Here is a 13796-nt window from a genome sequence, read left to right as displayed (position 1 = left end):
CCCCTGACCAAGAGCCCAGCTCAAAGCCACGTGTGCTCCCAAGACAGTCTTGAGCCACCAGAGGAAGCAGCTGAGGACAGAGGGTGCTCCCTCCACCCTCAGCCCGCCTGGGAGCTGAGCGACCAGGAACAGCGGCGTGGGGAGACAGCGGAGGGGAGACGCAGGGGTCGGGGGAACCCAGCCCATTGCCCAGCCTCACATGGCCTCCCTCTGAGGAAGGGATGCTGGCATCTGGCCCTCAGCCCTGCAATTTGTCCCCAGGCCTCCAGGCTGCAATGGGTGGCCTGTCCCCACGGGCTGGCTCCACCATCCAGGAGCACCAAGTGTCCAGAACATGGTTCAGAAAGTCCCCCAGAGTTTCTGACCAGTCTGTGTGAGTGTCTTCCAGACTCACGAGCAGGGGTGCCCGGTCGGCATGCTCCAGGCCCGGCAGCTTCTTTCGGGCCTGGTTCCCTTTCTCCTCTTTTCAGAGGAGGAGCTGAGAGTGCCCAGATTGCAGCCTCTGTCCTGATCCCCTGCTGACTCACCCTGAACACACCTTCCTGCTGCAGGCCACACTCGACTCTGATCAATAACCCACTGAGCCCTGGACACCATATGCATTAAGAAGCCCCGTCCCCACCAACTCCCGCTGGTCCCTCGTGTTCCAGAGCCACTTCTGATCCCCAAGTCTTACAGGTCAGAGGGAGACTTGAACTGGGGGAAGGAGACTCTTTGTAAACACTGCTGTCAGAGCTGAGTGAGCCCTGGAGGCAGATGAGTGGCTGGGAGGGAAGGGTGCTGAGCCTCAAAGGTACCAGTTGTCAGCTCCCCCCGCCCCCAGGACACAGCAGCCTCTGACCCTGGGGAGGATTCGCAAAACCAGCCTGATTCTGGGGTGATGGGGAGCAGGCAGCCTGACAGGCCGGGAGGAGGGATGGAGCAGGGACATCCCCAGGGACCAGGACTAGAAGAGTGAGGTGGGATCCCTCGTGGGGAACTCAGCAAGTCCCTCTGTCACCACCGAGGAGGAAGAGGCTGGTGGGCCAGGGCAGGAGATGCGCGTGGCCAGGGCAGGACAGTTAACCTTTGTGCTCCTTCTAAACAGAGTGTGTTTTGGTCTTCCTGGAGGACTGAGAAGAGGAAAGCCCCCAGGTGCACCTCACACCCACCCCAGCACCTGCCTCCTGAGGATCCCAGGGCTCAGCACCTCCACTTTATCCATATCAGCCCGAGTGAAAGGTCTGTTCATACCCCAGCATCTGGGCTAAGACTCCCAAGGAAGGATCCTCTGTGTTTCAGAAAACGGCTCCAGAGCCAGCGTGAGGGCCTCTGGCCATAAAGGAAAAGCTAGGCTGCTCTGGTTCAGGGAGGGGGATCTGGGGATGGGAGGCCAGACAGGAGACGATAGGGATGGGGGTGGGGGGCCACTGGCATGGTCAAGGGCCACAGCCAGAGCTGCAGAAGTAGCTTGCGGAGTCTGGGGACAGAAACACTGTTTGCTTCTCTGGACTGTAAATTTCTCCAACGGAAATCAGTGACAAGGTCAGAGGACCCTGTCTGGGCCATCACACAGACCTCCACCAACCATCAGGGTCCTCAGGTTCACAGATGAACAGGAGAACATAACCCCCACCCCTAGGAGCTCACAGAACTCATAGAGAGAGCACTGGGCTCCTCTCCAGGTCTGAGGCAACCTTAACTAGTTCCCCAGCTGACATCTGGATAAACCAACAGCTACATTAAACTCGCCATAGGGAGAGCAAATGGTAGGGAGTGAGCATCCGCCTTATCGAAACCAAGGCCAGCCCTGGACCCCGGATGAGGTTGGCCCGGCCCCCGGCCTCCTGCCCACCCAGCCTGGCCCAGACCTACACTCTTCCACTGAGACTGGGAGTCCCCCCGCGGGGAGCCGGTCACCACCTCGCAGGCCGACGGCAGGCACCTTCCACAGCACTCGCCCTCGTGGAGGACGTAGGTGAAACCCTGAAAACACACAAAGGATGGCGTGTCAGGACAGCTGGCAGCAAAGACGCAGGTGCTCTGGTCCCCGCGGCAGGTGTTCGGAGCTCCAGGGCTTGCAGAGGACAGCCGGACCTCCTCATCTCTGCGCTCCTCCGGCCCCACGGTCATGCTAAGTGGTCAGGAAGCATCACCCACTGAATCACTACGGGTCTCACACCATCCATCCAGATCCAACCCTGCCCTCCACAAGCGTCCACTCTGAACCAGGAGCCAGTCCTTGTTGTTGTTCAGTTGCTCAGTCATGTTTGACTATTTGAGAGGCCATAGACGTAGCCCACCAGACTCCTCAGTCCATGGAATTCTCCAGGCAAGAATACTGGAGTGGGTAGCCATTTCCTTCTCCAGGGGATCTTCCTGGACCAGAGATCGAACCTGCATCTCCTGCGCTGGCAGGGGCATTCTTTACTATGGAGCTACTAGGGAAGCCCCAAGAGTCAGTCCACAGGGGTTTTAAAGACGTTCAGAGTTCATGCAGCAGCTGCCAGCTGACCCAACATTTATCATGGCCCAAGTCTAGACCAGGGGAGAACATTCAGGATGCCTGGAGTCTGGGCTCTGCCCTAACAGGGCGAGTTACCTGCACGAGATGAGCACCTTGACCCCAGGACCTCTCAGTAACCTGCAGAGCTGGGCTTCCCCAGGTCACCACTTGGCACTGACCTAGTAGTTTATAGGACACCATGAGATGAGACCAACTGTCCCCAGAAAGCTGGCCAGGGAGACCAGCATCCTGCAAGGCGGAAGTCTGCCAACCCATCCTCCTCTTGGAGGTCCTCCATCTGGCCAAAGCATGGGGGTCTTGGATTGGAACCCTCCACCAAGAACACAGAAGCAACGTACAAAGAACAGACAAAATGGTGATGTGCGAGGCTGTCCCGGGGGAGGAGGGGCCGGAACCCAGGACTAAGCGGCATCTCGGAGAGGAGGGTGTTCGGGACGGGCGTGGGTACCACCCCCACTCTGCTCCCCCTGCGCACTCACAAGCAGCACCGAGTCACAGGACGTGCTTGACACTCAGCAACACCCCAGTTACTGCCTCTCCCGGGGACCTGGGAGCCTGAGGACCATCTCCATGGGAGCTGACGACACCCAACCCGCGTCACAGCGGTGCTTGGCAAGCTGTTCTCAGTCTTAACAGCTGAGATCTCATTAGTTATCCTGCAGCTGGAGGCCAAACCAGTCAGTCCTAAAGGAAATCAACCCTGTTGCCAGCTATGCCAGCTATGCCAGCCTACCGCACAGCCCCAGGCTAGGAGTCAGGACTCGCCCCATCTGCTGGCTTCTGATGATCCGTAGCACGACATCCCTCTGCTTTCAGCCAACTTCAACCCCTCTGTTTTCTAACAGGTGGGAAGAACAGCCCTGCCTCTTCTTCCTTCTGGAGGAGAATCATGAGGATGAATAAGAGCTAATGGCTTAGATTTCTCTGGTGGTCCAGTGGTCGGGAATCCACCTGCCAATGCAGGGGACCCGGGTTCAATCCCTGGTCTGCCAAAATTCTACCTGCCAAAGGACACTGAAGCCCATGAGCCACAACTACTGAGCCCGCCTACTGCAACTACTGAAGCCCGTACACCCTAGAGCACGTGCTCCACAAGAGAAACCACCACAGTGAGAAGCCCGCGCACCACAGCTGGAGAGCAGCCCCCACCTGCTGAAACTAGAGAAATCCCATGCACCGCAACAAAGACCCATCACAGTCAGAGCAAACAAACAAACCTCCCTACCAAAACACAAAACATACTGGGGACCAATTTTATAAAAACGACCTCAAGCAGCATTCTCTTCACCCGATAGCACATTACTCCTGCTGCCTCCTGCGGCCTGTGGGAGGAGATGGAGACGGATGGGCGCTCCCCAGAGGCACCCCTGGATCCCACAGCATCATCCTCTCCCAGGGGCCTGGCAGGCCTGCTCCTCCACAGCACCAGCCAAGCAGGGAGAGCCGTGGGGCAACTGAATGGACGTCCCCACTTCTGGATTCACTCTCAGGCCCTCCCCTCCATCAGCAAACCACACACAGGTCTGAAAAAGCATCAAGGGCCTTCTCTCCGCTGCTGTTGCAGGTACAGATCTGTCCTAGCTCCACTTCTCTGATCAACGTTCTCTACTGAGAATAAAGCAGGAATAATAATGTAACTGAGCAGGACCCTGTGGGGCCTTCTACAGACGGGCCTTCCCCACATCCTCTATAGCTCCTCCCTGAAGCACCTAGGTAACAATATTTGATGCACTTTTTCTGAGTTGTTTTGCAAATGTGAAAACTCCCCACCAAACAGAAGTTGTTCACCACTTGCTGACCATGAGCACATCCTGGGGCCTAAGGACTGCTCATGTTCACCCTTACGACACCACCTGCTCCTTCGCTCAGCCCATCGGAGAACTGTGTGCAAGCTGATCACATACCTTGTGACCCCCCCGCCTCACCTGGCTTTTGGAAATACTTTGCCGAAACCCTTAGGCGATCTTGGGGATTTTTAGGGCAAGAGCAGCCTGTCTCCTTACGCAGCCCTGCAATAAACCTTTCTCTGCCTCAAACCCCGATGTTTTGGTTTGTTTGGCCTCCCTGTGCATTGGGCATGTGAACTTGTGCTAACAATAATAGCTTTAAACCAGCAGGAAGAATTCAACCCACAATTCCCCCGGCAGACTGTGGTTCCCTTTCTCTAGAGTCTGACCAGTCTTCACTGTGCAAGAACAGAGCATCCCCAAGTACACAGGTGCCTTAGTGGGCAGGCCACCACAAAAAGAATTAAAACCTGAATTGGGGGAGGGTTCCAACTCCCAGTTATACCTCAAATTATAAACACACCTCGACTTCTGTACTTCAAATCATAAACCTGGTCTGAAAAATCACCACCCTACGTAGAGACACGATGTTACACCGACACTAGGGCCATCTCATAAAATTCAGAACACGTGTCTGGACTAGGTTTAGGCTAAGAAGATGCCTGAAAAGGGAAAAGCCAGGGAAAAAACCAAGCCCTGTTTTCTAGGCTGTTAATCCACCTCTCTGCTTAAATCGACTCCCCAGCCCTCTGGCCTCAAGATCACATGCCAGAGATGACCATCAGCTGAGAACTGGTCACGGAAGGATGACAGAGCGATGCTCGCCTCACGCCTCTTTCCATTCCCCAGCCCCACTCCCCTCCTGGCCCCTCCCCTCTGGCCTTGAACCAGAGGTTCCTAAAGGGACTGTCTTGCCCATTCCTGGGATCCCCGTCCCTACCGCCCCCGCGTTGCTCCCCCTTACCGGCCGGCAGCTGTCCGCGCAGGGTTTCTGGGAGCACTGGGCCACACGCAGGCCCATCACAGCATCCTCCATATCTGTGCACGTGCAGGTATCACAGCCCTCCTCCCAGAACTGGCCCACGGGGTAGATGGTGCCTCGGTGGACACACACCTGTAGGTGCAAGGTTTCCGTGAGTGAATTCACTCGGTTCATCTAAATAAGAGGTGAGTGGGCATCTGCTGGGGTCTTCCCTGGTGGCTCAGACGGTAAAGCGTCTGCTTATAATGCCGGTAGACTCAGGTTCAATCCCTGGGTCAGGAAGATCCCCTGGAGAAGGAAATGGCAACCCACTCCAGTACTCTTGCCTGGAAAATCCCATGGACGGAGGATCTACGTGTTGGAAGCTACCCTAGGTGCTGAGACGACAGCAGTAAGTGAAACAGCATGGTCTCTGCCCACACTAGGGTCTGGCCTCTTCCCACCCCTGCCCCTCTAACTTAGGAAAGCCCACCCCCGGACTGGCCCCCTGTGAGTCTTTCATGGCCCTGGGTGGGGATATAATACACGGGCTGACCTGACTCACTATCACTGCTACCTTCGCTGCATTAAACTCCTTCCTGTGTCCCTCGGAAAGCTGTACCCTACTTCTCAGACCTAGTGATGTCCTTGGACTTGGAACCCACCCATGAATAGCCCTCTGTCTCGTGAGGAGTGGCTGAAAGTGAGGGACGGGTGGGCAGGGGCTGTGAATGAGTGCTCCCTTGAGGCCCGCAAAGGACAAGAAATGGATCAAACGAAGGCTCGGGCACAGAGTGCGAGCTGTGTTTGAGACACAACGATCCTGTTTGGAAGAACTGTAGACTATGGAAGGAGCGTGGGACATGAGATCCCAGCAGCTGGTTAGGAGTAGAACGGTTAAGCCTGGGGTGCATGTGATACACACGCTCAGACTTTATTTTCTCGGCGTGAGATGCTCAAGGAAACTCTTTGATCATGAGGCTTAAAGGCAGGTTTTAAATGATCCCAAGTGTGTCCTCCAAAGCTCCAAACAGGGCCTATGTTCACTCACATCATAACAGTACAAAGAGGTTAAAACCATTTTCCTAAACTTGCTCTAAAGAATCTGCCTGCAACAGAGGAGACCCGGGTTTGATCCCTGGGTTGGGAAAGATCCCCTGGAGAAGGGAATGGCAACCCACTCCAGTATCCTTGCCTGGAGAATCCCATGGACAGAGGAGCCTGGCGGGCTACAGTAGTTCATGGGGTCACAAAAAGTCAGATGTGACTGAGCAACTAACACTTTCACTATACCCACTCAGTCTTCCAGCTTCTGTACAAGGAGCTCTTTAAAGGCAGGACTGTATCTTACACCACGTTTGTAACCTCAGCACACAGCCATGCTGAGACACGGTAGTCTCTGGGTACCCCCTGAGCTAACGAGAATCAGGCTAAGAAAGAATGCTGATGCCGCCCACCCCCCACCAGGCCACACAGCACTCATCTGGGCAGGAAGGCACATCTTCCATGAGAAGCATGTGTCTGGCCATCATCCCAACCAGAGCCAAGCAGCCTTACCTTGTCGGGGAGGCAGGTGGTGGTGGTGCAGCCGCAGTCGTTGGTGACGGTGGAGGCCAGGTACCCCAGCGGGCAGCTCACTGTAGAGTTGGCGCAGTTGCAAGCGCACTCGTACTCATCACAGCACCGGGTCTTCCGAAGGGCGGGCATCCGGTGTGGGGGGCAGGAGGGCGGGGACTCCCTCGGGCATTCTTCCTTTCTGCAGGCTGAGGAGCAGCACAAAGTGGTGCCCTGGTCCTGCCACGCTGAGCCCTGCACTCAGCCCGAGCTCCTCAGCATTCAGCTAGGATGCAAGGTTCCTGGGAACTCTAGCCCCACTGAAGTCAGAAACACACGTGAACCCCACTCAGGAGCCCTGGGACAGTCAATCACACCCCAAAGCAGATAGTTAGTCTGCAGGAGAGTAAAGACACTAATCCAAAGGGGAAATGTGATGTTATTTTAACAGAGAGGAAGAGAAGGCTGCTGGGTGTCCAGTCCATCACCCTCCTAGGCACCTCTGGAAGGGGTGGGGCTCTTTCAGCGGCAGATACTCAGAGAGGACAGATGCAGAACGTCTAAGACCCAGGTACCCCCGGCACACAGGCGCTGGTTAGCATTTTTACAAGCTGGTAGCTTATGAGATCTTATTCCCATCTCAGTACCTGGAATAATAAATACCCTACAGTTTTAGGTCCTTCAACAACAATGAATGAAAAGTGACAGCAAAGCCACAGTGTCGTTTCATCAAGGCCAAACCCTACCCCATGTCTTTGCCTGTCCCAGCTTCTTCCAGATATAAAGTGTTTTCTCACCCTCAAGGGTTACCATCTATGAACTGAAGTGAGATTCCAAATCAACAGGACAGTAAGTAGGTATTGACTTTAGGTGCATATACTCAGTAGCTTAACACAGAATGTGGTTTCTTAACATGTCCAGGACTTTCTTTAGTCCAATCCTAGGCTTAAATTGGTAATATTTAGAATTTAAATAGATAAACATACAGGAAGTGAAAAATCTATAAATTTGTTTGGGAATAAGCTCCAATACTTTGGCCACCTGATGTGAAGAGCCATTGAAAAAGACCCTGATGCTGGGAAAGACTGAAGGCAGGAGGAGAAGGGGACAACAGAGGACGAGATGGTTTGATAGGATCACCAACTCAATGGACATGAATTTGAGCAAACCCTGGGAGACAGAGGACAGAGGAGCCTGGCGTGCTGCAGTCCATGGAGTCACAAAGAGCCAGACATGACAGCAACTGAACAACAAAGACCCAGTGACGAGGACAAGCCAAGGGTACATTCCTTCCCCTCCATGGTTTATGGGAGGATGGGAGTAAATAAAGATGAGATAGGGAGGCTTCTGCATCTCAGGTCCAACTGCCTCCTAATAAACCCAAGAGGGGGATGCCTGCAGCTGTGCCCACGCCTGCTCCCCCATCACAGCCTGTGGCTAGGAGGAGTCTTAGAGGATTCAGTCCAGGTGTGACCCTGACCCTTCTGTTCCAGACACACCCCAAGCCCAGACTCAGCTCACTAGAATACAGGACACCGTCCCAGGCCAGGGGACAGTGACTGCATGGCCCCCTCCTCACCCCCAGACGGAGGACTCACCACAGGTGAAGCTGGGTCTGCACTCGCCGGGATTGGACAGCACCGGCTGGAGGCCGTCTTCGCAGTGAGGCACCGGGGGCACGTCGCAGCTCACCAGGTCACACACTGAGGGCCAGAGGAGGGATGCGCCCTCAGGGTCCAGCGAGGCCACTCTTGTGCTAGTGAGTGGTTCCCTACATTTCTACCCATGAGACCCCCACTGTTTACACACATGATGGCAATGAGATAAAGGCAGAGCTGGAGATGGAGACAGAGATGGAGGTGCAGGCGGAGATGGAGGTGCCGGCGGAGACGGAGGTGCCGGCGGAGACGGAGGTGCAGGCAGAGACGGAGGGGCAGGTAGAGACGAAGGGGCAGACAGAGACGGAGATGCAGGCAGAGAGAGGAGATATAGGTAGAAATGGAGATGCAGGTAGAGACAGAGGTAAAGGTAGAGATGGAGATAGAGGGACAAGGAGGGGGCAGGGGGAAGTGATGATAAATAAATATATACATAATAGACAGATGATCATTAGATAACAGATAGATAGATAGATCCAAGCTATAGGAGAAACTCATGTTAATTACTCTCATCATCTGCAGGGACTCCAGATCTAGGCCAAGTCTCTTGAACCCTCTAGACCTCAGGATCACCTTCTGTAAGGTGGGAAGTCCACCACACAGGGCCGGTCTAAGGCTGACTTGAAATAATAGCGGCATAGTGCCCGGGACACTGAAGAAGCCTTGTACTGTCCATAAATGAAAGCCTTGAACTAAATGACCGCCTGTTCCTCTACTGCTAATAACCCAAGATCGTTGGGATGAGGTCCCAGCAGTTTACTAAACTGTTCTGCAGTCAGGTCTCCTGACGGGGCTTCTGTTTGTCCTTGATAAATTTCATCAGCATAAAGCAAAGTCTCATGATTTCTTTTCAAGGTCCTCCCGCTGCCTTGATCTACCTGCTCTCCCTCAAAGATTTTGTTGCTGCAAACTTCACAAGCCTGTGTTTTATGTCTTTGCCTGTACAGCTAAGAAACACCTCGGACAGGATGAGGACCACGCACTAGAGATTTCCCGTCATATTAACCAGAATTCCATCTGCTCTGGATTCATTTAATTACACTGTCATTCCACCCATTATTCACAATGTAGTTTGCAATCCTATAACAAAACCCTCTGACAAATAACGCGCTGAAATCAAGGTGCCCGTCCACGTGTGGCCTTCTCTACAGTCACTCTGGCATACTCACAATTTTTACAGGTTATAGTTATCATAAAATATGGGCTGTATTCCCGGTGCTGCATAACGCCCTTGTAGCTTATCTACTGTGCACACAGGAGTTTGTATCTCTTAATCCCCCCCATTTTACCCCTCCCTCTCCCCTCTCCCCACTGGTAGCCACTAGCTTGCTCTCTATATCTGTGAGTCTGTGTCTTTTTTTTGCTATATTCACTAGTTGGTTGCAGTTTTTAGATTCCACATACAAGTGGTATTATACAGTATTTGTCTTTCTCTGTCTGACCCACTTCACTTAGCATCATGCCCTCCAGGTCTATCTGTGTTGCTGCAAGTGTCAAATTTTATTCTTTTTATGGCTGAGTAGTATTCCATTGCATGTATGTACCACATCTTTGTGCATTCATCTGTTTGTTTGGGTTTTTTTTTTTTCTGTTTTTTTTGGCCACATGGCACATGGGATTTTAGTTCCCCAATCAAGGATTGAACCCATGGCCCCTGCAGTGGAAGGATGGAGTCTTAACCACTGGACCACCAAGGAGGTCCCTATCCACTCATCTGCTGATGGGCACTTAGGTGGCTTGCATATCTTGGCTGCTGCAAAAAAGGCCTCTGTGAACACTGCACCCTATTCTTTCTTAATGCTCTCAAACCTTACATTTGGTAAGTCACTGCAGAATCTTTCCAGGAAGCAAATCCTCTTTTCCAGAGGCTACTCTTTCCAGGTTTTAGAAAATCCACCCCCGGCCCCTCCCACTGTCCCCTTCAGCACCACCACCTCGCCCTCCGAGGCTGGGCTGCGGTTGGACCTGGAGAAAGGCGCGGGGTGACACGTACCACACTCGTACTCGGGACAGCACTGCTGCGTGCTCTGCCGGAGCCGGGCCACCTCACATGGGCCGCACGCGGGCACTGGGGGACAAGAGGCCACAGAGGTCAGAGGAAGAGATAACGGTACCCCCCCAGCACCCCTGCCCCCCACAGACTCTGCGCCATGGCAACCAGCTGGCCAATCGACAAATGAGTCTCCCTGGCACGTCCTGCCACCCCGCTCAGATGAGCCCTCGGGACACCAGGCTGAGAGTCAAGGTGGGGACAGCAGGAGAGGCCTCCCCGGCCCTCTAACCCGAGAGCTCTACCCACGTGCAGAGAGGGGACCCCAGCCCCAAGAGGCAAGGAGGGGGGCCGGCACAGGTAATCTGTGTATGGATCTGGCCCCCCGGCTCTGGAGACAGTGGCGGGGTGGGGCGGGGAGTGGAGGGGGCCTCACCTCCAGCCGAGGGGCAGGGCTGTGTCGTGCAGTTGACCCTCCGCCTGCTGAGGCACGTGCAGATCTGGCAGGGCTGATGGTCCGGGACCCACGTTTCCAGGAGCTGAGGGAGAACGAGGTTCAGAGAGAGTCCAGGAGTTCATGGAAGTCGGGCGTCCCCACTCCTGGCTCTGTCTCCCCAGGTGGGGCCCCAGGATTAGAGCCATGCAGATGAGCTGGGTGGACAGACAGATGCCAGGGGGTCCTGAGAAGGAGGAGCCCACAGGGCCGCCCACGTGACTTTGCACACTCGGGGGAAGGGCAAACCACAGGTGTCCGAAAACATGGAGCTTTCACTGCAGCCCTCCTGATGGTGGTGCTAAGATGAAGCAAGGCAAGAAAACAGGGACTCTGGTGTCACCCCTGGCCACATCCCAAGCCAGAGAAGAAGATGGGCTGCAGCCTGAGAAAGGTTCCCTTTGTTTCTGGAACAGACTTCAGACTATGCAGCAGGAAGAATGGAAGTGGAGACAGCAAAACTCAGAACAGCCACGTGGTTGGGTCTGGGAGTGACTTTGGAGACCAGGCTGCAGTTTCCAGATGAAGGGTCACCTGGGGCTAATGCAGTGACCTTAGGGCTGGAGGTACCCCTGCTGCACAAGGGCTTTGAATCAGGGGATCCCCCACTTCTATGTAGGCTTCACCCCTGGATGCCGATGCCTGGCTTCCTCCCCTGCAAGGTGAGGACCCCCCCCAGCCTGCCTCCCAGGACTATGTGAGGAGTAGAGGGCTGGGAACAGCACAGACCCAGAGCCAAGAATGGCTCCCTTCAGACTCAGCCATGTAGGGAAATTCCAGAGAAATCGCTCCTGAATAAAATGCATTCTTATCCAGCAGCTAAAAGGCCACTAAGAAATTCCCAGGTCAGGAAGGTCTCACTTATCCCATCTGCTTCCATGGTCCACAATCAGTATCAGAGGAAGGATATGGGAGAGCTCCAGGTAACCCCTCCCCCAGCTGCCTTCCTCCTGTGGGATTAAACCTCAGAGGCCTCCCTGGACACCGTCTGCTCACTGCACACATGTAAGAGCTCACATCTGAGGGGCCAGTGCCACGTGGCACAGTTTAGGGCTTTATGTAAACTACTCGTTTAATCCTCATTTAATCCTCACCGAAGCCCCACAGCCAGGACATCCTTATTGTCATCCCCACTCGTCCAAGGAGACAGCAGAGGCACCTGCCCAGGTCACATCGTCACAGCATGGAGCTAGGATCTGGACCCAGAATCCACTTTGCAACACTGTGCTTAGCTGCCTCCCAGTAATGTGCGTGCATGCTCAGTCGCTCAGCTGTGTCCAACTCTTTGAGACCCTTTGGACTATAGCCTGCCAGGCTCCTCTATCTATGGGATTTTTCAGGCAAGAAGACTGAGGTGGGTTGCCATTTCCTTTTCCAGGGGATCTTCCCAACCCAGGGATCGAACCTGCATCTCTTACATCTCCCACACTGCAGGTGGATTCTTTACTGCTGAGACATTGCGGAAGCCCCCTTCCTAGGAACAGGTAGCATGAAGTACGTTCAAGATAATTCCCCAAAGGTTCCACACTGACTCACCGAATGTGCCTTCTAATAACCGTATCCAGTGAGGATGACCATCGTCTACACTGACCACTGGTGGGGATGACCATCGTCTATACTGACCAGTGGTGACACCAAGGCACAGACCAGGAGCTTGACCAGGTGGACTCAGCATCCCAGCCCTGGACATCTGCTCTCTCGCCAGACCACAACTGTGCAGCTCAGCCAGCCCGCTGCAGGGCTGGGGGAGTGATGAGCACTAGACACTCTGTCGCAGCCCTCAAATGGCTGATGGTCAAGCCAAGGAAACAGGACTCACCCATGAAAAGTTGAATGAGATCTCTCAATTGGGATGCATTCACATCACAGAATCCTACTCAGCCATAAAAACAAACAACGAAACACACAGCATGGGTGGATCTCAAGAATATTATGCTGAGCGAAAGAAGCCAGGCAAAAGGGGAGTAAATATTGCCTGAGTCCGTTTATACAAAATTCCAGAAAATATAAATGAATCTACAATGACAGAAAGGAGACCAGTCCAGTGGTTGCCTGGGGATGAGAGGTGGGGGCACGGTGTATTAAAAAGGAGGCTCAGGAAACTTTTGGAGGCGATGGGAATTTCATTATTTTGATTATGATGACGGCTTTACAGGTGCAGGCACTTGTCAAAACTCATCACACTGTGCATTTTCCTTTGGTGCTGTTCACTGTCTGGGAACTCTCAATAGAGCTCAAGAGCCCCAGGAGTGCAGAAAAAAGAGTTCACTAGGACTGGGGGCTCCAGAGAGGTCTCGCCTCCTGGGAGTCTGTCCACTGTGGGAGACTGTGCTGAACTTGGAGGGCAAGGTGCAGCCCTGAGGTTTTGTGAGCAGGTCAACAGGGACCAGCCTGGTGCCGGCAAGCAGGCGCAGAAGGCAGGACAAGGACCAAGAGGCAGAACAGGGTGCAGCGGCCACAGGTCCAGCTCCTCCCAGTGGCTGTAAAGACCCGGGAGGGGCAGAGGACACTGACCTCAGAGGCCCAGGACACAGGACATGGGAGGCCAGGCAGAGTGGAGGAGAGAGGGGGCGACTCACGTCTCCCAGGGCATCTCTCTGTCCAGGCTCTTCCTGCTCTTTAACACTGATAGTGATGCCAAGAAAACCGTAAACCGAGGGATATTTAGACATTTACGTAACAAAGGTGTGAGATAAGAAAGGAAATTATATAGAAAGATGATCTTATTTGCAAAACAGAGATGCAGACCCAGACGCAGAGAAGAAATGTATGGACACGAAAGGGGGAAAGGGGGTGGGATGAACTGGGAGACGGGGATTGACCTACATACACTGCTATGTATAAAAT

The 13796-nt window shown here is 54.0% G+C and overlaps 1 protein-coding gene across 2 annotated transcripts in view; it reads right to left on the bottom strand.

The window, feature by feature from the left end:
• The window catches only part of VWF (von Willebrand factor), a 122820-nt gene that overhangs the window by 12523 nt on the left and 96501 nt on the right, over window positions 1-13796 (bottom strand). For both annotated transcript variants that reach the window (XM_068972235.1, XM_068972236.1), the window contains 6 exons: window positions 10893-10995; window positions 10460-10534; window positions 8407-8511; window positions 6812-7017; window positions 5258-5407; window positions 1855-1965 (listed from right to left, as the gene is read on the bottom strand). In XM_068972235.1, coding sequence (XP_068828336.1) covers window positions 1855-1965; window positions 5258-5407; window positions 6812-7017; window positions 8407-8511; window positions 10460-10534; window positions 10893-10995 — 750 coding nt within the window. The remainder of the gene's footprint in view (window positions 1-1854; window positions 1966-5257; window positions 5408-6811; window positions 7018-8406; window positions 8512-10459; window positions 10535-10892; window positions 10996-13796) is intronic.

Source organism: Capricornis sumatraensis, chromosome 4 (assembly GCF_032405125.1).
Source record: "Capricornis sumatraensis isolate serow.1 chromosome 4, serow.2, whole genome shotgun sequence".
Taxonomy (NCBI): domain Eukaryota; kingdom Metazoa; phylum Chordata; class Mammalia; order Artiodactyla; family Bovidae; genus Capricornis; species Capricornis sumatraensis.
Note: the sequence above shows the minus strand (reverse complement) of the source record. Positions and strands in the feature narration are given on the sequence as shown.